Source organism: Plectropomus leopardus, chromosome 20 (genome assembly GCF_026936395.1).
Source record: "Plectropomus leopardus strain MGB_pleo_1.0 chromosome 20, ASM2693639v1, whole genome shotgun sequence".
Lineage (NCBI taxonomy): Eukaryota > Metazoa > Chordata > Actinopteri > Perciformes > Serranidae > Plectropomus > Plectropomus leopardus.
The window spans coordinates 17,461,770-17,488,181 of NC_142195.1; the positions used below are offsets into that span (position 1 = coordinate 17,461,770).

The following is a 26,412-nucleotide window of genomic DNA, read 5'->3' on the forward strand; positions in this document are numbered from 1 at the left end:
CACTTCCGACTTCCCCTCTACTACTTCCTGCTTGTGCCGACAATATGGCAGCGCCCTTAACGATTCACCTGGAGTTTGGGTAGGCGAATTTAAACCTCATTTTGATAGTTTTGTGTGTATATTTTGGTGTTTTGTCGGCATTTATGCGGAGATTAGACGTCGAAGAAGAGTTGCATTAGTTTGCTTTGCTACCATCGTCCGTTGTTGGTTTAAACAAAGAGCTCAGATCAGTGTAACATGTAGCTGCCTGCTAAGTTGTGAGTTTGTTTATGAAATGTTCACCATCGTGTGGTCGTTTTTTTCCGTCTGATCTGACAGAGAGAGATACAGAGAGGCGCCGCGCGCTGCTTTAACACGTTTCAGAGCGCGAGCAGAGAAAAACACTATAACGTCACACAGAAGTGACACAGCTGACTGACTCCACTTTTAACATATTTGACCCGAGCAGACTCTTTTTTCTCCCTTTTTAAAAAATTAATTCGTTTTTTCCAGTTATTCCATACACGGCTGAAGTATATTTACAAATCCAGTTATGTAACAAACAGGAAATAGGACACTGCAAACAAAACATAAGGAAAAAAAAAGACAAAACAAAGTTAAAAAAAGGACAAACTATATATAATTCTTTGCATATATACATATATACAAAGGGGTATCAACCAAAGAATCACACAAAAATGATTAATGAATTATAAAAGTCTAGTGTTTTCTCAGCTTTGCTATCTTTCAGTCCGTGTAATGTTTGGATGTAATGTTCAATTTCTATATTCTTGTATTATTTTTTTTTGAGTCAGTTTACATTTCGAATAAAAAATGAATACATTAAAAATAAATTTTTTTGGATGATCAAGTCCATTTTTATTATACAAAAATGTTAGATATTATATTATAATCGATTTAACTGAACCCTTGAACTTGTCAGTCTTTAAAAGAAATGTTGTATTGCCATCTCAAATAATTTAACACAAAGTCACACATAAAATACTACTTAATACGTCAAATACTTTTGATGTCCTTATTAAAAAAGACACTATTTTTTCCCCACATCTCTCAGTTTAGGGATTATCTGGTCGACATGATGTATTCAATGTATTACTTTAAAGGAAACTTCTATAAGTTTATTGGTGACACAATATTTGTTATTACGCAGATGCTAAAATACTTAAAACTGTGAGATTATCTCACACTCCTCCATAATGCAAACACTAGGTCAGATCTGATCATGTGCTAATACCGCACCGTGAAAATACTCTGTGACAAGTAAAAGTCCTGCATTGAAAATGTTACATGATTAAAAGTAAGTATAATCAAGAAAATGTACTCAAAGTATTAAAAGTAAAAAACTTGCACTGTGCAGAAAAAAACATAAAAAAAAGAAAAGTATTTAAAAAAACTAAACAAATAATGACTTTAATCTTTATTAAAATAGTTGTCCATTGATTTACAGTAAATTGGCTAATTGATTAATCTCAACAAATTGTTTCTGTTCTTGTATAAGCTGTTTGGTAAATTAGTTTATACCAGCACATACTTTATAAACTTTTCTCATGTTTTTATGGAAAAATCTTAAAGTAACTTCATAACTGAAGCGTTCAGATAATTGTAGTGAGGTAAAAAGTACAATATCTCCCTCTGAAATGCAGTGGAATAAAAGTATTAAGTGACATGAAAAAAATACTCAAGTAAAGTACAAGTATCTCAAATTTCAACTGAAGTACAGTACTTGAGTAAATGTACTTTGAATTCCACCACTGGTCAGGAAAATAAATAAAAACCTGCAGAAAAAAGTGAAAACCAGCCGCCACCAAAGCTAAAGATCTGAGACTCAAGTTGGACTTGCATCACAAAAATGAGGACTATGGAAATATGACAGCAGCTGTAGATGATATTTTTGGTAACGCTTTATTTTATGCGTCACTTTCACATTAGTCATGTCCCTAAGTGTCCTTAAGCAAGAAGACAGTGAACCTCAAGTGTCTCCCGAAACAATTTGTGTATGAATGTGTGAATAATAAGATTTGTTTTTTACTTTTGGGGTTTTGAATGTATCACTAACATTTTTGTCATAAAGACTTCTGAAAAAAAAAAACTTAAATGCCTCTCAGAACTTTGCTTTGATTTCCCAAATATTACTGTCTCTTCAAAGATCCTGTGCCCCAATATGTCTCCACGGACAGGTGTGATTGATCAGAAACTGAGTGTCAAAGAACAAAAATAACAACAACGACATTGTTTTGGTTGTCATTCATTCGTCAGGTAAAATGTGTTCAAACGGTGGCTCTTTTCAGGAAAATTCACAGAAAAAATGTATTTAATCATTTTCTGGTTTTCTGGAAGTTAAAATGACATATTCATTAATCAGATAAGCAGACAGGAATGTCTGGCTAATCCAGTCAATGAAATATCTGACAGTTAAGAGTACTTAATAATAGCGATGAAAAAAATCCCATAAGAATACAATTTTATCATAAAGCGTCTCTGCCTGGTGATTTGCATTATTGTCCATCACTTAATACGCATCGATATAAAGGAAATATCTGTACAGCAGAGACACGACAGACTGACGAGACTTGAGAATTGACTTGGACCTGCACCAAAAGACTTTAGTGACATAGGCGAGCAGTTTGGTCATCATGCAACGTCCCCCAATAAACTCCCAAATATATGTTGAGAGGCAGCTTGTACACGTGAACGCTGTCAGCTGGAACCTGCTGTCAGTCTGTCTGAATGGTTTCTGTCGAGAAGCACTTGAAACACGTGTATGTACACAACCTTTCTCTTTGTCAGAGTAATGGACATCAGGTATTAATTGTTTTTGTACATTTAATTCTGCAGCCTGTTCAGGATGCAGGACTTCATGTTGTGTTAGTTAGTTAGTTTTTCCTGTAAAAATATCTTAATTTCACAAAAAGGCAAACTTTGATCATTCTGACTCTTCTCTTGTTCAGTGGCGGAGCAGAGCTGCTTTTTGACAGCGTGAAGGAGCATCATGTGACTCTGCCAAGCCAGTCCGAACCTTGTGAGTATTACCTTTTTCTGCATGTCATAAATAGAGCCTCACTGTCAAACAGTGACCTCCCCAATATGTTTAAAGTAAAAACCCAAGGATGACAAATGTTTCTAATCAGTGTTGTGGTCATTCATGTTGAGATGCTTTGACATCCAAGATATCACACATCTTGGTTGCTAAATCACTTCTCTTTACTGCATAAACTTTTACACATGACTTTAAATCATTTTCACAACATCCATCTCTGCATATTATTTGTCTTCAGGTTTCAACTTTCAAACACACTGTTTGATAATGTAGTGTGGTTAACCAAACCTCAGCCCTCCTGGACCTGAATGCATCATCTTTACTGACGTTTCAAATAAGTCCATGTTTTTAGCTGCATTGCCATGTGATGATGATTTTAAATTAACTAAATTAAAACTAGATATGAAGTTTGGTGTAATAGATTACATATCGAGCTTACAGCCTTGCCAAGTTGAGAGTCATATTGTGCAGAAATGAATGGAAACCAATGACTTCCTGGCAGGTAGTGTGTTTTACCGAGAAACCAAAGAATCCGTCACTCTCGATCACTTGTTACCAGCCACAACAATGTCCCATTGGCCTGAGTCTGTCTGTGTGTGTGTCTGTGTGTGTGTGTGTGCGCGTGTGTGTGTGTGTCTGTGTGTGTGTGTGTGTGTGTGTCATCATGGCATCATTTGGTCTAGGGGTTGACCTTTATTGGTTTTTCAGGGTCAATACCTCTACAGATTATTAGTAGTTAATGAGACCGATAACTGATATTTGGAACTGATCTGCATTCACAATAAAAATGAAAATCTTTCTAACAATATTTAGAATTTGGAATATAATAAACTCCAACACAAAACTTTGTATAAATGTCTTTAGCAAATGTTTAATTAAACTTTCAACATCATATACAGCAAGTTCCCTGCTACTTTTTGTCCCATGCCGTCACTTTCTTTGCATTTTTTAAATTAATAAATATTATCGGCGATCATTAAAATAAAAAACCAATACAGATAATCAGCAAAATGCCAAATATTGTCTTCAGTCATCAGCCAATAATATGTCGACCCCAAATTCAGTCTTGGTGGCACATATTATAGTGGGAATTCCCACAGAGGCTGTTTAAAGTACTGTGGAAAGTGTTCATATGTCTGTCTGTGTGGGCAGATTTTGTTAGTGTCGCAACCGTGCAAGATGCAGTCACAAAACTGTACAGGTGTGTAGTTGAGCTTAAATGAAGGCCGGGTTTGAGGAGGGTGTGGTCAGAGAGAGGAGGCTGTAATTAGGGGGTTAGGACATATGGAAGGGGCCACTTTATGCCCCTGGCCCGCATTCATTTTAAATTGCAATCGCTGTATCCCAGCTGGAGTGATCCCGTTGCACGCTGTTCTCTTGTATTCGTTTATTAATAATATAGTCTTTTACCTGATGGATAGTGTCAAGACTTTGTGATTCAGTACACCTCAGTGAGGGTTTTCTGTGTTACTTAGAGAATGGTTTGGAAATGTTTGTCAGTCATTTAAAGATAAATTGCATAAAAATGTGAAGCCATCAGTATGGTCCTCATTTGATATAAATACAGCTGTTAGCTCAAAACAATAAACATGATGCAAAGAATGCTTATTTTTAGATCATAATGACCAAACTTTTTTTTTAGATTTGAACCTTAATTTTGCCAGGAAGCCTTTTGAGAGACACTTTTTAGGCCACTGGCAGTGAAATATGAAAAGTGCGGACATTTACAAGGTTTTGTGGGGGAAAGGTGGGGACACATCTTGCAATTTGTGGCTTGTGAAATACCTTATTTTTGCATTTACTCTTATTTTTATTTATTTATTATTTTTTATGCTTCAAGGCTGTCTGTTTAGTGTAGCAGTCATTGCACTGCTGCAACAGTGTAATATGGAAACACATGTTCCCCTTTCCTCCTGTAAGCCCTTATCCTTCTGTCACTTTTCTTCTCTCCTTCTATCCTCACCTCTGAACTGATCCTTTCCACGTCTTTCACTCTAAAATATTGCCCACAGGTTATGCCAATTAATATGCGTATGTAAATGGAGGTAAAGGGTGCAAATGGGAAAGTTAATGTTTTTCCAGTGGGTTGCAGAAGAGCGATGGAGTGACGAGTTGTTTTTCTGTCTGAGATCCTTTTGGGTGACTTGGCAGGTGTGTGCTCATATCTCAATTTGTGAAAAACTTTCCCACCTCAGGATCCAAATAGATTAGATTTTATTTTGCTGTGGGATTCAAGCTCCTTCCAATATGGGCCACTAACTCAGCATGGAGGCATCGAGGGAAAACCGCCTGCAGCCCAATTTTATTTTCCAAAGCCAGCCTTGGACTAGGGTCATTGAGGAAATAGAGAGAGGAATGGAAGTTGCCTAGAGATTAAAAAAAGTTTTGGGAGTTTGTTTGTTTGTTTGTTTATTTGTTTGTTTGCATGTGTGTGTGTGTGTGTGTGTGTGTGTTGGTGTGGAGAACAAACAAAATATGTGTCTTTGGTATTTGATGAAACAAAGGGTGTTCATCCATAGCGCTGATGTTTCCACGACAACAAAAAGACAAAAGTTGACCAGAGCAGGGAATGTCAGTCAGATATGACCTTGCTGCACCAGTCGACCTGTGTGTGTGTGTGTGTGTGTGTGTGTGTGTGTGTGTGTGTGTGTGTGTGTGTGCGTGTGTGCGTGTGTGTGTGTGTGTGCGTGTGTGTGTGTGTGTGTGTGTGTGTGTGTGTGTGTTTAACATAACCTGAGTTTTTGTCACGTTGTGCACAAAGTTAATAATTTTAATGTCGCAAGACCGCAGACATTTTGACACAACATTTTCGGGATGTATTTGCTCATTGTGATGTCACGTCTAGGCCGGTTGTGTGTCTGGCAGGTTTGCTGATCCTGAAAATGTCGGCCCGAACTAATTTTGCCTTACACGTCAGTGTGTGTGTGTTTGCACCAGTGTGTGTTAGTACAGAGGGGGTGCAGTGAAGGCAGATATAATTGGTTCTGAATCCTTCGTATTTCTCTTTGACCCCAGTCGGTGATTGATGACCCTCGACTGAAAGACCCCACCCCCACTTTCTCTCTCTCTTTCTTTCTCTATCTAACTCTCTCTCTCTCACACACACACACACACACACACACACACACACACACACACACACAACAAAACCCCCGTGGTCTAAGGATCACACAGTTTTTGCCCCTCACATCAGCAGAAAGATGGATAGCTCATCCCCCCTCACATGACCGTCATAATCACACAAAGACAGAGAAGCAAAATGAGAAGAAAGGGCGGAAAAACTGCACGCACAAAAGAAAAAACGGGCACGGTTTTGAATCAGCGTCAAAATGGCGCCTTTTCCCTCCCCTCCCCTCCATGTCTCCTTCCCACCCACGCAACGCAGCTATCCCAAGATGCTTCGGGAGCCTGTGACGCATTTTCCCTCTCTCTTGTCCGTTTGTTCCCTCATTTTCTTTTCCCCCCTCTACCTGGACCGCAAAGCGCTATCAAAAAACCCTCACCTCGGCGCCTCACCATGTCGTCGTTCTTTCCTTTCACCTCTCTGACTCCTAATTTCTTTACATGTCTTCCATTTTTAAAACAGTTAAGTTATACAAGCCTTTTTGCTTGTGGATGATTTAAATTTGTAGCCTTTTACAAGAAAGCCTTTAAAAGGGCAGCGCCTGATGACTGTTTCTCTTATAAAAAAGCTTCATTAATGAAAGTGAATTATTGCCGACCTGTGTATCGAGCTAAGACAACCTATTTATTTTCTGTGTGCAACTTTTAACATGTTTGCTTGTGTGTGTCTCCAGGGAGCGAAATAAAAATAGAAGGCAAAAGATGGAAACAGATGAAGGAGGGAAAGAGGGGAGGAGAGCAGGTTTTACAAGAGAATGAAAGTGTGTGTGTGTGTGTGTGAGAGAGACGGAGAGAGAGAGCAAATGAAAAAGTAAATGGGCGAGAGGATGAAAGAGCGAATAAGGGGTAATGGTGGAGAAAAAATTACCAATAGTTAAAGGCAGAGCAAAGAAGCGAGTCACCACAAAGAAGGAGTTATGACTGCTGTAGTGATTAGTTCTGTTTTTAGCCCCGCAGAGGTGCAGGTCAATATTCACTGCCCAGTACTCTGTAATGTGTGTGTGTGTGTGTGTGTGTGTGTGTGTGTGTGTGTGTGTGTGTGTGTGTGTGTGTGTGTGTGTGTGTGTGTGTGTGTGTGTGTCTGTCAAAGGGAGGTATATGTCTTTTTTTTATATGGAGGCCTAGACCCGTAGAAAACCAGCACTATCATTGTACTACCGAGCTGGCCGACAGCACTGCAATTAACCTGAGCACCATTCGCACACGCATGTGCACACACACTCACACACATCTACACAGTACACACTCACACACACCTTATACATCACATATCATGTGCACAGTCTGTTGCCCTCGCAGTCACAGTGACCAGGCAGGATTTTCGACAAATCTTTTTGTCACAAGCTAAATGATACAAGTCGGCCTTTTAATATTTCTGATATAAATTGATAACGTGATATGATTCTGTAGTTTATTTTGTATTATATGTTTTCTAATCAGCAAGCACTGTAATTTCTGTGTTTTTTTAGGTGAATAAACAAACACTTGAACTTGAAGATGCAGAAAATTGAATTATTTTGCGATTTAGGGACCTAGTTTTTGCATTTTAAGCCCTCTTTCAGTTCAGTTTTGTACTATTCAAAAGACATCTATTTTAGTGACTCTTTAGATTTTAGACACTAAAATGTTTCAGAAATTTTTGATGTGCACAAAATGCATGTCTGCATTCCATATATAATAGAATAATTCATTGAAAACAAAAGTGTACTTCTGGTAAAAATAAAAAATACTGCACAATGTCATAAAGTCACACAGCAGCCTACTGTTTATGTGAAAAGTGTTGTTTTTGGCTCAATAAAGTATCAACATTTTTAATGTTTTACGATATTTTGGGGGGGGGGTAATGGACTTATTTTACAAAATATAGCTGAACACTCTAAGTCTTGATGCTTTGCAGTAAAACGCTGTTAACACGTATTTGTTACCGTGCAAAATCCAAATTTGGCTCCACCTGTACAGCATTTTTTTCTCCTGCATTTTTCTGAATGTATTTCATGTAAAAAAAAAAAAAAAAACAAACTGAAGCCTTTGCACAGTTTTAATGTCGTATTAGCTCTGCCTTTGATCCAGCTGAACTCCTGAATCCCCGTGTGGTTCGACGCCTACCTGCTACGGCTTCACCGCTCTCCTCACACCTGGCTCAGGATGACTCACTGTCGTCCTCTTCCCCTCATATCTCCTGCATCTCCTCCATCTGCTTCTCTCCTTTTTCTCTCTCTCTCGTAATATATTTGCTCTCTCGCTTTAATTTATTTACTCTCATTTTCATCTCTCATCTTTTCTGCTCTTTCAGTCTTGTGTAAACTGGTCAAGGAAGCAGATACTGTTCATTTTAATGGTTTGAGTGTGTGTGTGTGTGTGTGTGTGTGTGTGTGTGTGTGTGTGTGTGTGTGTGTGTGTGTGTGTGTGTGTGTGTGTGTGTGTGTGTGTGTGTGTGAGAGAGAGTGCGTGTGAGCGTGATTTAGCTACCAGCAATTGCAGTGCTGCTCTCAAGTGTTATCGCGAGGTGACGTGCTCGTGTACGTTAAGACAGCTGTGATCATACACACACGCAAACACACAATCAGGAAATGGTCACCAGAAAATATTAGATTTGTGTGTTTTGTTACTTTTGCCATGATTTTGTTGTATATATATTATCACATTAGAGTTTAGAGTAGAGCCAAAAAAAAAAAAAGTAAACATACTGAAACACATCAAGCACTGACTCACACACACACACTCATAAGCGCCTGCACCACCTTGACTCCTAATATTAACAACAGCCTTAAGTATAATGTATTCATCTTCGGTTGTTTAGTGGGGATTTATCCTAAAACCTTTCATTGTCATCGCCTTTGTGGCTTTCTGTCAGTCGGCCTGAGTGAGGCTCAACCTATTGTTCAGACAAGGTCAATCTGATTGTTTAAGAGGTCAGACTCATAGAAAATTCAAGCAATGCTGATATTCAAGCTCAGGCGAGAAGCATCATATGTTCGACTCTAACATAGAAAATTATTCTTCTAAAATTGGATTTTCTGATCATTTTAGAAGTCCTGCATTGACAAATTTCACTACGAGGGCGATGCTAAAGAGAAATATAATTGCAATCTTAATTTTTACTCAAGAGGTAGATGCTTTTGGGGGATGTCTGGCTCAATATTTTTTGTTTCTTCATTTTAATCTTCAAAAATGACATGTCGACAGGATTTTTTCAGAAATTTTTATTTCTTTTTATCCAAACAGTCATTTCTAGATTTATTAATTTTATTTCTTTCTAACCAAGGTGAACAATGTCGCTCTTGGCCATTGACATCAGTCAACCCTTCCCCCCCATTTCCAGTGTCCTCTTCCCCCCAACATACACATACACTCATAAATATACATGCACACAGACACACACACACATATACACAGCCTCGTCCCGCCTGGTGCTTCTGTCGCGTCACATCGACCAGGGGGCTGGAACCATGCACCTTGACCCTTAACCCCTGACCTGTGACCTCTGTTGTCTGCTGCTGTATGGGCTCTGTGTGTGTGTGTGTGTGTGTGTGTGTGTGTGTGTGTGTGTGTGTGTGTGTGTGTTTTCTAGGGGACGTGAAGCAGCTGCTGGTCTGGATCCAACGGAACCTGCTGAAGGAACGGCCTGAGCTCTTTGTCCAGGGAGACTCTGTGTGAGTGTGTGCGTGCACTTGACACACACTTGATCTGTGCACAATGATATAACCCTAAAGGACATGTTATATGTCACACTGACACTGAAAACAAAAATCTTAACAGCCAAATATGACTAATATTTGATCAAAACTAAACAGCTTTCGGTATACTGAAAATGTGAAAATGAAACTGAAGTCGAGGAGCTTTCTGAAGCATTTTTTCCTGCAGTTCAGAAATGCTGGGGAAGAAAAAAAACAGTCTAGCCTTGAGGTTATGGGTTTCAGTAAGATGATTACCTGTGTGCAAGTGTGTATGTGCATGCGAGCTTGTGCGCACACGTGTGTGTATGTGTGTGTGGGTCCAGGGCTTACAGCAGCCTTATAGGACTGGCTGACTTTTACAGCTGCCTTTGTGCAGGCCTATTTATAGCACCCCCTAACCAATGAATGAAGATAAAAGCTGGCCTACCTATAAACCGTATAGATTAGATGTGTGTGTTTGTGTGGACTTTATGTTGGCAGCACATGCTGCTTTTGAGCAAACCATCATCAAGGTGTTTCTTCATTATCTTTTTTAAAAACTGGGAGCTGTGTGTGATTAGTCTACAATCTTTACCCTTTTTTGTGCTTTCTGGAGGCAGCCCTGTTTTTGTGTGTGCGTACCGATTGTGCGGTCACGTTTGCATTCAGGTTCCTCTCACATCGCCCTGTCCCACTGACGTCATAGAGCATCTACAAGGTGGAGAGAAGCTTATTCAAACTGCTTCAGGCATTATCTCACCATCCACGCTACCTAAACAGTTTCATCTGTGGCTTTCGGGATTAAAACACACTGACATTATGTTTACAGGACTGCACCCATAGGTGCCTGTTGTCACCCTCCCCCAAAATCCCCATTATCCTCTTCTGAAGGGTGGTGGTTTTTTTAGGCATCATCTGAATGTTATTTTTGGGCTGCCATTAATTTCCGGTGACAGTTTGTTTCCCCCCACGATCGCTTTTACCTCCGCCACTTATAACTGCTTTATTTTTAAAAAATCATCATGACTTTCAGTCCTTGTTAGTCAGAATATTGTGGAAATGTGTGATGCTTGTGCATATTAGCAGAAAGAGCAGTGTAAATGTACACAGCATGAGCAGCAATGAGAATAACCCCAAAGTGCTTGTTTATGATCTTATATGGGCCATAAAATGGACATAGCGCAGACATGCAGTCACTTATGCTGATAGATTTATTATCCTAAATATACCAGTGAGTGTTCTCAAACATTATACTTTTGTCTATTAATTTTATACTGAGAGGTGTTTGAAATTAAAACACCTAAGAGTTGATTTCCTTTCTTTTCCTTCTGGTGTACATATTGGCATGCTTTGTAAAAACAATTAAAAATATTAAAAAATCATAGTTTTTGACCGAAAAGATTTAAGCAAAAACACATTTTGCTAATTTTACAAGTTACTTTTAGGTGTATTAATCAGTTGTCATTTTCTATTATCAATTACTTTGATTAGAACTGTTAGTCAGGCTGCACTTGCAAGGAAAGGACCTGATTTTTGATTCGTCACCCTTAAAGGTGAAAGAAAAAACAGTAATAATCAGTAAAACAAATTATTTTACATTTACATTTTACACAAAAATTAAAAATCATGCCCAACACAAAAGAGACTGTGATTTCTCTTTTATTTAACATCATTTGAATCTTTGTGGTATTGGTTTAGTTTTATTTCAAAACAACGGTAAATTTTGCTTTTTCTTTTAGTTTTTTAATTGTATTTGTTGATGCAGGATGCAGATTGCCTTTTCCCTGAGTTTGTTTGTTTTGTGCATCTGTTGAGACATTTACACGTGTGTATGACGTGGGTTTATGTCTGTTACCTTTGGGAAATGCGTCTGAATCAAAACGATGTGTTTTCCCACAGGAGACCCGGGATCCTGGTGCTTATCAACGATGCAGACTGGGAGCTAATGGTGAGCACTGGGAGCCACTGTCAGATGGTGTACAGAGTGTGTGTGTGTGTGTGTGTGTGTGTGTGTGTGTGTGTGTGGGTGTGTGTGTGTGTGTGTGTGTGTGTGTGTGTGTGTGTGTGTGTTTCCAGCAGCTTGTAAAAACATGCATTATTTTTTTTTCTTTTAACCCTTATGTTTGTTTCCAGGATGTGCCATTACAGTTTTAAATGATGGGAGGTCATGCACACAGCTGTGTTAATATGTTCATGCATAGATCTCTGTAACTACACACTCGTGTGGACATTTAATTTAGGACTGTTTGTGTGAGTGTGGAGGTTAGCTTGTATGCTCACTGATACTGAGATTGCTCATTTTCTCTGAGCCAGTTAATGTTTCATGTAACGTGAAAGCAGCTGCAAGACGAGTTTGTCCTTGGGGTCTCATATCTGAGCACGTATTTACATGCACACACAGTGTGAACGCTCCAATTTGAATCCATTGATTCAATTATAGGACACAAGATAGGATGTAAATGAAATGAAAAGTTTGTCATTGATTGGACCCCAATGGGAACAGAGGAGTGATACACATATTTGTATTAGTAAAGACAGATGCTTCTCCTTTGACTTGATATTGAATATTTGGTGTGTTTTCTGAACCTCAGGGGGAGCTGGACTACCAACTACAGGACCAAGACAACGTTGTGTTTATTTCTACTCTTCATGGAGGATAGCAAATGAGTGAGGAATACAAACACATCCTTGACTTCTCTGTAACAGCCTTTTCCTCCACATCTTCTGCACTCTTCACTTCTTTCCCTCCTCCACATCTTAACAACCCACCACCCCATTGGACGCTGCGGACGTGTCAGCCTGCACCGTGAGCTCTGACCGTGATTGATGTTGGTCCGCAGACATGAGTGAAAATTCAGAGATGGTTACCAAGAAAAATGTGGAAACTGTGAGACAGGAATTGTTTGCGTAACATTTTTTTTTAAATTCAGAAAGACAGGTGTAATCGCATGAAGCTGTGGGTGCACAGGTGTGAATATGAACACCTACAGTTGGTGTGTAAACCCTCATCTCCCTGCATCCTTTTTTGCAGCATGACTGTGAAACACAAACTGATCTTATCTTAGGGTCTACAACGACCTTCAGTCCACAAGAAGATTAAATAAAAGGCAACACTTTGCTTTAAACCCCCCTAATTAGCATCTGTAAGCATTATGTGAACATTTAGCAATATGTTCAGAACACACTCTGCTGTAGTTGTAAGTGGATAAAAGGGCAATTTAGGTGTTTTTCTTAAATGTATTTGTCAATACCGCTCAAAGAAAAATGGAAGTAAAAATATTGTTTCAGTTGTAACACTGTAATTTACACATATCCTTCAATTTTTTTTTTAAATAAAAACTATTATAACTTCTAAATTGCACATTCAATCTGTGTTTAAATAGACTGTCATTCATGACCTGTTTAAACACCAGTTACCAGTTATGGATGCTTCATATCACACAACTAATAAATAAACCAAAATGCCCTGCATATCTATCTGCTTACAACTATATTATTGTGTATTATAATATGTATTAAATGTTCATGAAATGCTTGGAAATGCTAATCGGGGGATTAAATAGTGTACTGAAGAAATGTATTTTTTATTGTTTTTTTTTTAATTTTATAATTTCTGGTCAAAGGTGATTGAAAAAAGATTTTTTCTTAGAATGTTTTATTCTTGCTTACATTTTTTCCTCGCAAAATGAAAATAAGATTAAAAACTTTTTTAAAAGAAAAATATAGTTCCTCCTTATCTTTACCCTAAATTCTGTAATTCTTCATAAAACGAGTATTTTTCATGGGTTTTTAAAAAAATATATATATTTATTTTACACCTACCTGTTTGAAATGAACGATTATTTTCAGTCAAAATAACGAATTAAACTACAATAAATCAGAAAATACACTTCTTAAACACACTTAATTTAGCCTATTAAGAGTTTTGCAATTGCAATAAATGTTTTTCTTGTGATTTTCTACTGCTACATGTTACATCCTCTATGTTTATGTTATTGTTCTCCAGTGTAAAGCTTATTCTTTCACAATTGTCCAAACCACATTGTGTGTTTCTGCAATTGACAGCATTTCTGTCGACTGTGTCACCATAAAATGCATTTTTGGCAGAAAAGATTCAAAGCACCCATGTAGGCTACCGCACGCAGAGGCCTACAGCCAAACGCCTTCCTCGATTAGGATTTTACACCACGCTTCGATAATTCCTGGTGATAGCTTATATCTGATCGATTTAAGACAAGCTCTGTGATCTCATGCAGTTTTAGGCTGATTAGATGAGACTTGAGGGAGATTTTACCTTCCTATCCTGAGCTGGAATATGCATAAGAGCGGAGGGGGTCGAGGGTGTGTTTGTGTGTGTGTGTGTGTGTGTGTGGTGATGGTGGTGATGGTGGTGGTGGTGGTGGGTGGGGTGTGAACTACAGGACCACTGCGGGAGGTCGAGGTCTAGCCTCCAGGCTGCCCTCCCCTGAACGCCCGGGGCGACCTAAAACCTTTTCTCGGTTGTGGAGTCCGATTTGCAACGGGAAACCGGCCGATAATGGCCGGTAGAAAGAAAATGCTAATGAGGCTGCGAGGGGGTTATAGAGAGGAGAAAGTGTAGCTCTGTGTCAGCGAGTGCAGGCCGAGGATACTGAGTGTGTGTGAGAGGGAGAAGATGATCAAAAACATGGTTCTGCATGTGTTTACAGGCTTGATGCTCTTACAGGCCACCATTTAAAAATGGACCAAATATTAAAAACATCAAAGGTTTCAAAGTTTATAGGCTGTTTAAAATTTTAAGGCTTGTTAACCTTTTTTTTTAAATAAAATAATATTTTAGCAGTTATAGCCCATACATTAGACTCTAATTTTCTGTAATGCTATAATAATACAGTCAAGATTGTGCCCATAATTTATTCCCTCTTCCATTGTTATGCAATGCATGCAAGGTTTGGACTATTTCCTGGGCCTGCACTGTTCATAGTCTAGTCCACAGCCTGCACACTGACTAGCTGCTCAACAGGGGAGATGGTGACGATGCAGGTGGTGAGAGTCGACCTCACCGTCACCATCACATCACACAAGTGTATCATAACTACTCTGAGCAGCTCAGTGGGCATAAAAAGGCGCCTGTGATCTCCACTGTGTAATAAACAGCCATGTAGTAAACAGTAGCCAATAAAAATAAAGTGCGAGATTATGATTTTACATAATAGCATTGATTTCAGGCTGTCAGGATGTTTGTAAAATTATCTTTTCTAAAAGCCAGGCTAACGAAAAAAAGGAGGGAAACTAGCTTGCCACTCATGAAAATATACATTTACCCCTAATATTTCGATTATGCTGACAAAAGCAACTGTTGACAGATTTGCTCTCCATCGTGTTTTCCTGTTGCACTAATGGTTACCTGCAGTGCTGGGGCTAAAAAGAATGTTAATAACACGTATACAACAATGTGGTGGGAAATATACAAAATAAGCTTGCAGCCTGCATGTCCAAATAACTCTTAATTAGGAGTATTTCTTTAGATCTCTGGCCAAAATCATAACAAGACTTAACTCTTAAAATCTGCTGATTATTATTTAAAAATTTGCCCCCTTATATATATTTTTTAAAACGCAGAAAATCACCTTCACAAATCAGTGCATTTGTGCTTCACATATTAAAAAAATAGTTAGGCTAACATAAGTTTGTAATTCAGAGGCTACTGGTATTCTGAAAAATAAATAAATAGAAACAGTGACAGAGTCCACATGATGCACTGATCCCCTGGATTAAGAAAATGTTAGCCTTCAATGTTAAGCAACAACAGCACACACACACACACACGTTTGCTTTGTGTGTGTGTGTGTGTGTGCTGTTGTTTTCAATTAAATGGCGATCGTACGAAATAAAAAAAAAATTCAAAAGATATTTAGAAGAAGAAAATTCCTTTTAGAGATCTTTTTTAAAAATTATTTTGCAATAAATGTGAAAACGTCAATAATTTAATCATCCGTAAGATTAATATTATTGTATTTTTTTAAAGAATGTGTTGTTTTAGAAAAACATAATTAGAAGTATTATAATCAGTGTAATCATTCATTTAAAAAATATAATAATGAAAAAAGTAAAAAGATTAATTTAAATTTAAAAAAAACTAATGGCCCAAAAAGTGTCCCACGTGATTGATGAGTGACGCTGTTTGGCTCCAGAGATTTGGCAGCATCAATCATCAGGCCTCCTCTGTTCTGTGTGTTTTCTGCTTTTACAGCACTGTGACACAATATGTAGTTATTTTTCCTTAGAGGGACTAAATGCATTTAAAAACTGTGTTTTCAGTCATTTATCTGTGGCTAAGTGGCTTCCTGTAGGATGCACGTTGCCTTAATAGGCTCTAAATGTGCTCTTAATATATTGATAAATTATCAGGAATTATTTCACTATTTTTATAACCAAATTCAGCATTTAACGAAGACTTTTTAAAAATGTATTCAGTCTGCTTCGCTCATTTCCTCGACCATGCCTCCATGTATGTGATGGTCCAGATTTTAGCTCCTCACGTGCATCTCGTGCTGCATGCAGGCCTCACTCTGCGACCACTCAACTCACTGCTTTCTACTATTTGCCAAACACAGTCGATACATCAATGCTCCCAGTCGATATTTGCCATTTAAAACAAACAGTCTTGATTAGATCTTCGACAAAGTGTAAATACCAATCGGGCCAACCATAACGCACACCTCGAAAAACACACTACACGAGGCAGAGTAAGGTTTCTCCCCCACTTTATTTGGCCCCCGTCCTTTTCCCTCCACAACACGCTAAATGTGCTCCGTATCTTACCTGAAACGAGACAGTTACAAAACAAAACGAGACTAAAAGGCCTTTCTGTAGCCTTCTTTGTGGTTCGGAGGCCCCACATTCTTGATGTGGCGTTTGGCCAAAGACAGCAGTGATGAATGTGAGTCTGCAGCAACAGATGTCCATACACAATTCTTGGGGTTGAATTTGAGTTTACTCAAGAATTGCGTTTGGACAATCAGTCGCTAAAGACTCCTGTGTATCCTCTGCCAGGATTAAAAAGGAAGAAATGAAGCATTTGATTATTTAAATCACAAGTGTGCACGAGCAGTTATTGTATAGGCCCTATGGCTGCACCTGCTACGGCTGCCTAAATGCCCTTTGACAGTATTGGCTGCGTCTGACGCGGATAACTGTTTTCTTTCGCCTTTTTTTTCTACAAGATAGGGAGTTGCAGTACTGTGCATTATTTTTGACATCCTCTCTGCTCAGCATTGCCTCGGATTTGGCTTCTCGTAGAGAGAAATCTCACAATGCATTTCCAACAGTGAGCTGTCGCAGCAGAAAACTAAACCTTAAGATATTTTTTAAGAATAAAAATATTCAAATAAAGCCTGTAGTACAACTTTAACCCAAACTAGTGCATCTTAAATGCTTAAGCAGAGAAGGTCGGACTGATCTCCACATTTTTGCATTTTTTTTGATAATGCCAAGAAGGCATTGTTGCAGCCTCAGTCACTTCTGCTGTTTTTTGAAGCATCCTTTCCCTATAGGGAAAGTATACTTTCTCTTTTAGCTGCCTCACTGGTTGCTAGTTGTAAAGTTAACCCCAAGTCTGTCCACATCTCTGGGCCCTTAAGATGGCTGAATGGCCGCTGCATCTTTAAGTAAAAATGTCATCTCCTTTTGGAGAGTCTCACTTTTAAAGTCTTTCTTTTAAAGACGGGAAAAAACATGAAATGAAACAGCTTAAGTGAAGTTAATTTCATTTTAAAGTCCGAGGTGAACGTTAGAAAAACGCCATTTCTGCACCTGTGCAGGCTACTGTCATCGATTCGGGGAAAGACTGTTCAGTTCTGGTGCCTCAAGATGCACAATGGCTTTCCACGGATATTACATTAAAAAATCCCTCCTATTTGAAGACTTGGAGCGTTTTCGTTCTTTCCTCTGGTGTTTCATAGCTGGTGATGAAACCGACATTTAAAAAAAAAGAAAAGAAAAGAAAAGAAAAGGAAACCCCTTAGTTCCCGTTGGTGCGTCCTTGGTTCAGTTCCCACGTCGTGCGTTCTCTCGGATCTCCGTGCTCCGTCCAGAAGCCCCCCAGCGAGCAGCGGAGGATGGTGACAAAAAAAGAGGCTGAGGAGCAAAGAAGAGCAGCGGGCTTCCCGGTGAGACGCTCCTGCCTCGCTTCCATCCTTCCTGTACGGGTCTCTCGGACTGACTGACTGGATGCATGTCTCCTGCCCTCCTGGCTTTTTCTTCACGCTGCTCCAACAATAAACGCTGCGGCCGCGACGCAAGGCGGAGAGAGGAGTGGAGAAGGTCCTCGCTTGGTACTGAATTTGAATAACACCACGGGGTGATAAATGTCCATTGTACTGCTTAAGTAATGAATCTCCGCTGTCCTCTATGTCACACACACACACACACACACACACACTCACACACACACGCAAATACACACACACACACACACACGCCAGCAGCTGCGATGAGGGACCAGCAGCCCCTCTTAAAGACACAACAGCCCTATTTTCTACCCCAAAAAGAGATTACAATCCCGACACTGTTTACTCTCTGACCGCACTGCATGACGTTTAGTGTTTGTCTTGTGCCCCCTCTCTTGTGTGAGCAAACTAGTGCAACGCTGTAACCAGGCACTTGGACATAAAGCGGCGCCTTCAGCGCCATGTGCAGCCTTTCTGCTGCAGAAAAGGGCAGCCTACTGTAGGCCTGTGTGGCAAAGTGTTTGTCCGGAGTGACAGAAAATGAGTGGATTATATGATGCTCATGTGACAGCCGATTGAAGGGGCAACAGAGGCTGCGTTGTTTCATAGTTTAAATGTGGATAAATCTCACAGTTTGTACAAAAAGATGCAGTCAGAAACAAAAAAACAAAACAAAAAAAAAAACGCACAACTGCAATGGGCATTTTGTCAGGGCTCAGCATGTCATTGCACTTTTTCTATTAATACACGATTGTGTGTCACTTGTGCAGCTTTTCTTTAATTTATTTTAAAACACACGAGGTTAAATCTTTAAGCCCCCAGGCGCACCTGACTACACTCTGAACAAAATGACTAATGAGACCAGTTTAGGTATTTTTTTACAAGCACGAATGCAAAAGAACCAAATTAAATAGCGTATTTTGAGTGTTTTCTGTCTGTATGCCCCATAACTGCAATTTAAACACTGAAAAAATCTCATCAAGACAGCTGGCAAGCTTTTGTGTTCATGCGTAAAACGGTTTTGCATAAATGCCCCAATATGTGAGTATAATTCAAGAGGTAAGAAGTGTTAAGCTTGTCTCTCTCTCAGTGGAAACTCGAATCTGAATCAAGCCCATCCTCATGTCGTGCATATCAGCAGTTTTGAATGCTGCGTTTGCTCTGCAGCTTTTTGATGCTTACAAACGCCACCTCCTCTCTCTCTCTCTCTCTCTCTCTCTCTCTCTCTCTCTCTCTCTCTCTCTCTCTAATAAATCATCCTGTCTGATCCCGCCCCGGGCGCAGGGGGATCCTCCTCTTTAAAGCTCAATCCGTTTTTTCCCTTTTCATCCTTCTGAAGAAGCCGAGTTAACCTCTGCTGATCCACAGGGCCAGAGCCCCTCTCAGGCCCAGCCCGCCTCTCATTCATTCAGCCAGTCACTCATTCATTGCTCTTTTTTTTTGAGTGGTGAAAAGCAAACCCCTCCATCTCCACTCCCCTCCTTCCCTCTCTCCCTCTTTGCCTTTTCATGCCCTGACTCTTCCAGAGGCGGGAAACTCAGAAGTCAAGAGGGTCTACTTTCACTCTCACCTTGACATCCACTCACTTATGGTGCTCAGGGTTACGGATCTGGAGAGTCAGGACACTCTTACTTTACGCTGAGTACCACATTGCAATAATGTGTTCAAATGAACATGCGCTGCTAAGATCACAGAAACGCCTGCAACATAAATGTATTATTTTGAACTATATGTTGCCAACATGTGGCAAAACTGACAGTTCAAAAAGTGATGCACATAATGTACGGCATCAGCTGCTTTTTTTAATACTTTTTTTTCAAATTGTCAATAAACATCTTTGAACCTGCAAATTACATTTCAGACCGCAAACCATTGAAATATTAGATAGGTTATCCTTTTAAGGTGATACAGGCAGATAATGAGACAAAGGGCCCCACTACCTCTCCTACAGAGGAAGAAGGGGGGTCTGCCTCTTTTTGTTGTTTTGTGTGTCTTTGCAGTTTTTATGTGTGTCTTTGAAGGAATTTTGTGTCTTGAGGTAATTTTTAGTGTTTTTGGGTCATATTGTATCTGTTTTTAGACATTGCTCTCTTTGAGATAATTTTCTGTACCTTTTGGTCATTTTGTGTCAATGAGAATGAGGTTTTTATTTTTTATTTTGTGTCTCTTTGCAGTTGTCTTGTGTCTCAGAGACGATTTTCTGTATTTTTATTTCTTTTTCTTTGGTCGTTTTGTGTTTCCTAGTGGTTATTTTATGTCTTTGCAGTCATTTTGTGTCTCTTTGAGATAATGTCCTGTAGTTTTTGGTCATTTTATCTCTGAGGTATTTTTTGACTCTATGAGATAATTTGATCTATTTTTTGTCATTTTGTGTCTTTTTTAGGTGATATTTTTTGGTCATTTGTCTCTTTGAAATAATTGTATCAAATTCTGGTGTTTTTTTGTCTCTGTGATAATTTTCTGTATTTTCTGGTCATTTTGTCTCTTTGAGGTAATTTTGTGTGTTGTTGAAGTAATTTAATCTAATTTTTGGTTATTTTGCATCTCTTTTAGGTACCTTGTGGTCATTTTGAGCCTCTTCCTGGTCCTGGACATTTTGCAATTGAAGGCATGGATACAAACCACTTTAAGGCTAAGTATGACTATTGTTCTTTAATAGATGAATTAGATTCATAAGCCAATTTTTTGGCTTCCAACCTCTCGTGCACAATGTTCAAACTTTTTTCAGATCTTACTGTCATTTTTCAATATGTACATACGTGCTGATTAACTAAACTAAACATTAAGATCAAGCACTGAGAGAAGATTGCTATTTTAAAATTTCATTCCTTTACTTCTTTTTCTTAAGTTGTGTGTATTTGACTTCTGCAGCACAAAGCTGAATGTGAAAACTTTGCATTTAAAAAAATCTTATCAGAACAATTTAAGGCTTTATAGCGACACAAAAACTTGTGAAACACTATCTTCAGTTGTTGAATTAAAGCCTTTTAGTGCAGTAGCTTTCATGTTGGCTGTTAGTCTTGGTGGTGTATAGTAGGGGTGTGTGTGTGTACACACAGAAACAGTAGGGGACCGCTGCACTCTACGCAGGGGCCACTGTGCTTCCCTCCATTCACAAATCAATGTTTAACCCGCTGGCTAAAAGGCCTGGCAGGGGAGAGGGAGGCCCAGTCGGCAGGGAGAGCTATGAAACCATCCCGTCGAGAGATGGAGAGGAGAGAGAGGACAAAAGGAACAGGGGAATCCTTAAAATAAACCTCCTCTGGTGAAGGCATCTCCACCCCGCTGCTAGGGCACGGCTATAGAGGATAGAGAGTGGAGTGGAGAGGTTACAGAGAGAGGCAACGCTGTGGCAGGGAATGTCATTGGAATTTATAGTGGGAAGAATGTTTGGGCAAGACAGGACGTAGAGTTTAACGGACAAAGAGGGAAATTGGGAGGAGAGCTATTGAACAGGCTCAGTGGACAAACACAAGTTCGTCCACATATCTACCCGATGGAGCTCTACTCTTTTTGAAAAAGATCACTATGGGATTAGCACCACACTAATTTCATCCAGCAGCCATGATAAAAGTGGGACTTGTTCATCTGCATTGACGCAGATTTCAGAAATTTTGGATTTCAATGATTGTGGCAGGGGTTGAATATTTTTTATTTTCAAGAGAGACAGAGAAGGGACCCCAGGATATTGTATAAAACGGAGTAGTGTTGGGGATAATTGTCTTAATATTTTGGCATCTTGTTTGTTCTGGCCTGTAGGTGTGAATTCACCTGGCGAGGTGAGGTAGCCTCACCTTCTGCATCATCCGCAGTGGTTTCTGGGATGGACAGTGTGTCAGGGTCCCCTGTTTGAAAAGTTATAAAACTGCCCATTGCGGCCTGTATAATGATACAGGTAATAGGCCAATTTGTGGGGGAAAAAGGTGCCACAAAGTGATTTAGCATTAATTAAGTCACATGATTGCACAAGGATTCATGGGTAACAGTTAGCCTATCACTAATTTTGTAGGAGCCATAATGTGTATTTATCCTCTTTTGTTGTATTTGTTTATGCCGCACATGTTCTTTTGGTTCACTTCTCGTCGTAGGAATTGGCACGGGGGGGTTGATTTCACATTATTTACCTGTTCATTCACTGAGGTGGCGGCACTTAGACAAAGAGGATGAGTGAGGCTCTGCTATTTTCTGTTGACTGATAAAATCACATTTCATCGTTTTGCTTCTGTTATTCCAGTTTCAAGTCCTTTGTTAATAAATAATCATCAGCATCTTTAGACGTCATCATGATTTTCTTTAAAGCAGTCACAGTTATGAGCCTGCTTAGCCTCTTTGTGGCTTCTTTATTGGTGGTAGTCGCTATAAATGTTATGTAACTAAATAGGCCTCATGAATAGACCAATTTATCTTCCCTTATAACATGTTGGATTAATTAAATGTGTATTGTCAGGCACATTTTAATTTTTGATGAAAAAAACTTTTAAAACTTCAATTATGTAGGTGTAATTTGGTGGCCCACTTGCAGTATCTCTAAGGACCCCCTAGGTGTCAAAGACCCCCTGTTGAAGACCCAGGATCTAGAGAAAATGCATTTGTATTCCCCAATAAAACATTTAAGTGGCAGAGGACTTTTATTTTGACAAAATTTAAGACATTGTCACTGTAAATTGATGCAGAAAACGATCATATTGATACATAGAAATTCACCAAATAAAAGAAATTAAAAACAAAACGTATACTCTTGTTTACTGGTAGCTTGCAATAGTTAGTGGAGAAAATGTAAGTGATAGGAAATGAAATATGATGCACAACCAGGGGCATTAACTGAGACAAACAGCAAATGCAGGAAGCAAACTACAGAGCGGCAGAAATCTTAAGGCCATGACACTCTAAAAAGAGTCTTACCTTTCATTCTGTGTCCTACAGTCTCATGTGAACATGTACTTTTGCTTTATTTTTGCACATTCATTTACTTCCCGCCAAGCTGTAATGTTGCGTCTTGGTAAAATATTTTAGGTGTTTGACAGATGAAGCCAAATCTCATACAACTTTACTATCAATTTTAGCTGACAGGAGATTGCTTCACATCTTACTGGAGGTCAAGAATTTGACCTTGCGACCAATGAAAAGGCACTGAAAACGTAAAAAAAAAAGACACACATATGAGTGAGTGTGAACCGTAAGTTTTCCCTGGTGTAAAAAAAGTTGACTCATCAGAGATTAAGGGGGTGTACTTTGTGACACTGATGAAAGGCGGGATGGTAAAATAGATCCTGACGAATCACCAAGTGGCATAATGGCTGAGATTAAAAGATTAAAAGAAAATTCTCATATAAATGCACAACTGAGTGTGTCCTGCTACTCCCCGCTCAGACCAGTACACACCTCTCTTCTGCCAGCACTACACACACGCATGCACACACTCCTTCCCCCCAAGCATGCCGCTGCCTAAACATCCCCCAGAATTCTTTGACAGTGGCTGCGCTGTTGCTTGGCAACGAGGCGACGGACAGCGTCATCCAGGGAGTAACAGAGAAGATGAGAAGCAGAGAAGTCTCCACTAATCTCACCATTACTTTGTAGAGATCACAGGGCTCCAGAGCGTTCCAAATATCCTGTAATTTGTTATTGTGTGTCCGTGTTTGAAGGACTAAAAGATACTAAAGTAAACCGGCCTTAAAGTAAACGAGCAAGATTTCTGTGAGTTTTTTAGAGTTTAAAAAGGTGAAATTCCTCAATCATACCTCGGCAACTAAAATCCTTAAATTGACTTTGAACTGCAGCAGCGTAAAAGTAGAAGATGAGTTTAAGAGAAGGTCCCAGCGTCTCGTTATCCTGAGATAAAACCTCCACTTCACATTACACCAGACTGAACGGCTCATTGTCATCATCATCATCTACTGAAAAATAAGTTAACTGGGCAGGTATTTCATTTAACAACATTAAAATCGAATAGATTTTTGAAAAAATCAAATAAGAAATTGTAAATATTTATTGACAATCTTTTTCATATTCATAAGAGCAGATAATGAAATCACACCTGTATCACTGCCCTCATAATCTCATTATTTCAGTCATCGCCAGAGCTTTCAGGCTGAGCATCAGTTTCTTTGTGCTGACTAAGTGGTGTTGTGTAAAGACTGGAGTTGACGTGCACAGGTTTTTTGGTTTTTTTTACTGAAACAATTCTGTTTAAGTGCTTGAGTCAAACAGCTGTATTGGACACCTGGGGTAAAAAAAACAAAACCAAAAAACAAAAACCTAGCCTACTGGCCTGTCAGTCACTTTATCCATACTGTCTGTTGCCTCTTCCCCTGTCGACTGTGATCAGAAACATGACATCTGTTGGGTTGAGAATTTCTTATTTGACATTTGCAAACTCAAGGGCCTAGGTTTCATTTCAACATTGTGGGGGTCCTGTGAATTATCATCAAACACACAGCATCAAACACTTAACTTGCTGCATTTTGTGGATTTTTTATGCACCAATTTGTGCCTTACCTGCGTCAGCTCATGGTGTAAATGTCTTTAATTTCATCAGAATAAAAGTCCTCTGCTACTTTCATGTTTTTATTGAGGGGGACAAATGCACATGCTTCTAAATATGGAGGGGGATATGTCCCCAGCGTCCCCCCTTAAATCTTAAAACATTGTCACAGAAACAGCTTTTGTTGGATTAATTTCATATTTTGAAAGAGGAACTTCTTACAAAAAACAATTGAGTTTCAACAAAAGTATGGGCATTTTCTTTTTAAAAAGGTAAATATAGAGTGAATGGATGTCATTTCAATGCAACAAAATGTGAACCCCAAAAACTAACCTTAACCTACACAGGGGCGGAGCACCAAATTCTGGGCCCTATGCATAAGCAGTCTCTGTGGGCCCCCCACCCTTCCTCGCTTAATCCATGTCCTGTTCATGCACTTTTTTATTTATTTATTTTTACAAAGCTGGCTTTTTTTCTGTTCATTTTTTTTTCCTTCTTCTCTTTTTTGGACCCCGGTTTCCATTTATTAGGGAAAGATGTGTAGGTGCCTTAGCTGCCTTTATTGCAGAGCGGGTAAATAATTTTGTGCCTGTAGCAGGTGAGAGGAAACTCAGGGAGTTTACATATTTTTATTTAATTCTATTTATTTGTTTATTTTAATTTTGAAAAAAATGACACACTACTACATAAAAAAAATTGCCAGAATGTAGGAAATTAAGTGTTTAATGCTCAGATTTTTACATTTTTACATTACATATGTGTCCCCCCAGAGTTCAAATGAAATCTATGCTGTTGTAGCAGCTTATTGTTGCTCTCAGGAAAAATTCTCGAGTTTTTCAAATATCAGCTGCTCCATAACCAAATATAGAGATGTTGTTTTCTTGAAAATGACATGAAATTTTCAGTTCATAAAATTGATTTAGCAAGATTTTCATAAGCTCAAGTGGTCAAAATTTTCTGAACCGATAGATGATTATGTGTTTACAATAAATTAACAAAAAAAATTAAATTAACAAAAAAATCATTGATAAAAATTCTGATAATCAATTAATCGTTTAAGATCAAGGAAAAGAAAATCCTTTTTCTGGTTCCAGCTTCTCAGAGGTAAAGATATGCAGCTTTTCTCTGTTTTATATCAGTGTAAATGGATCATGGATTAATAGATTATTCACAAACAATCATCAAAATCAGCAGTCTTACTGGAGTCACTATAGATTTTCACACCATGCAAAGAAACAAATCACTGATACAGCAGCTCAATTGGACATGAGCTCAGATGAAACACATGACTCCTTAAATTGTGGAAACATCACACTCCTGAGATACATGAGATGACATGGGAGGAGGGGAGCAGACAGAGCAGGGCTGCTATAGCTGCTGAGTAAGAGGGTATGTGCCACGGCTCAGACCCTGAGTGACAGGTATTGACCTGCCCAGCCAAAAGACGTCTCTGTGGGAACGCTATTGATTATTGCCACAGCAATAAAGGTCCCGGAAGCTTGTGAGAATGTCACGACTCTCCACTGCCGGTCCCAACACGCAAACACAAAGACAGAAACACTTTCACTGTGACACATCCTAACCTACAGCCACTCATTCTCTCACACTAACTAAAGCGTTCTGCCTGGGTGAAGAAAAGATGAAAGGGAGATTGGTGGCACAGTGACTGCCTGGCGGGTCGAGGTGTACATTTGTGTGTGTGCACATGCATGAGTTGGTCCAAAAGACACATTTACCCCAGTGGCATCATGCAGACAGCTTTGGTTTATTTTGCTTGAATTTTGAGATATTTGTCATTTAGATTTCTGCTGCTACTCCAGTACAATGGAGGTGAATGGAATTTCATTTGTTAAAAAATGTACTATTTTCAAGTGTTTATTTCAGGAGACGAATGCACATTTT

The 26,412-nt window shown here is 39.1% G+C and overlaps 1 protein-coding gene across 1 annotated transcript; it reads left to right on the forward strand.

The window, feature by feature from the left end:
* Positions 1–13,537, forward strand: urm1 (ubiquitin related modifier 1). Its single transcript, XM_042508752.2, has 5 exons — positions 1–79; positions 2,949–3,019; positions 9,732–9,813; positions 11,716–11,764; positions 12,408–13,537. Exons 1-5 carry the CDS (start codon positions 45–47, stop codon positions 12,474–12,476), a joined length of 306 nt encoding a protein of 101 aa, XP_042364686.1. The 5' UTR covers positions 1–44; the 3' UTR covers positions 12,477–13,537.
* The last annotated feature ends 12,875 nt before the right edge of the window (positions 13,538–26,412 follow it).

What these genes read in the sequence shown, in the direction of transcription:
- urm1 (XM_042508752.2), top strand. Translation starts at nt 45, where the DNA reads ATGGCAGCGCCCTTAACGATTCACCTGGAGTTTGG. An exon ending in ACGATTCACCTGGAGTTTGG is followed by an intron (nt 80 to 2,948) that starts GTAGGCGAATTT and finishes TCTCTTGTTCAG; the next exon opens with TGGCGGAGCAGAGCTGCTTT. An exon ending in GCCAAGCCAGTCCGAACCTT is followed by an intron (nt 3,020 to 9,731) that starts GTGAGTATTACC and finishes TGTGTTTTCTAG; the next exon opens with GGGACGTGAAGCAGCTGCTG.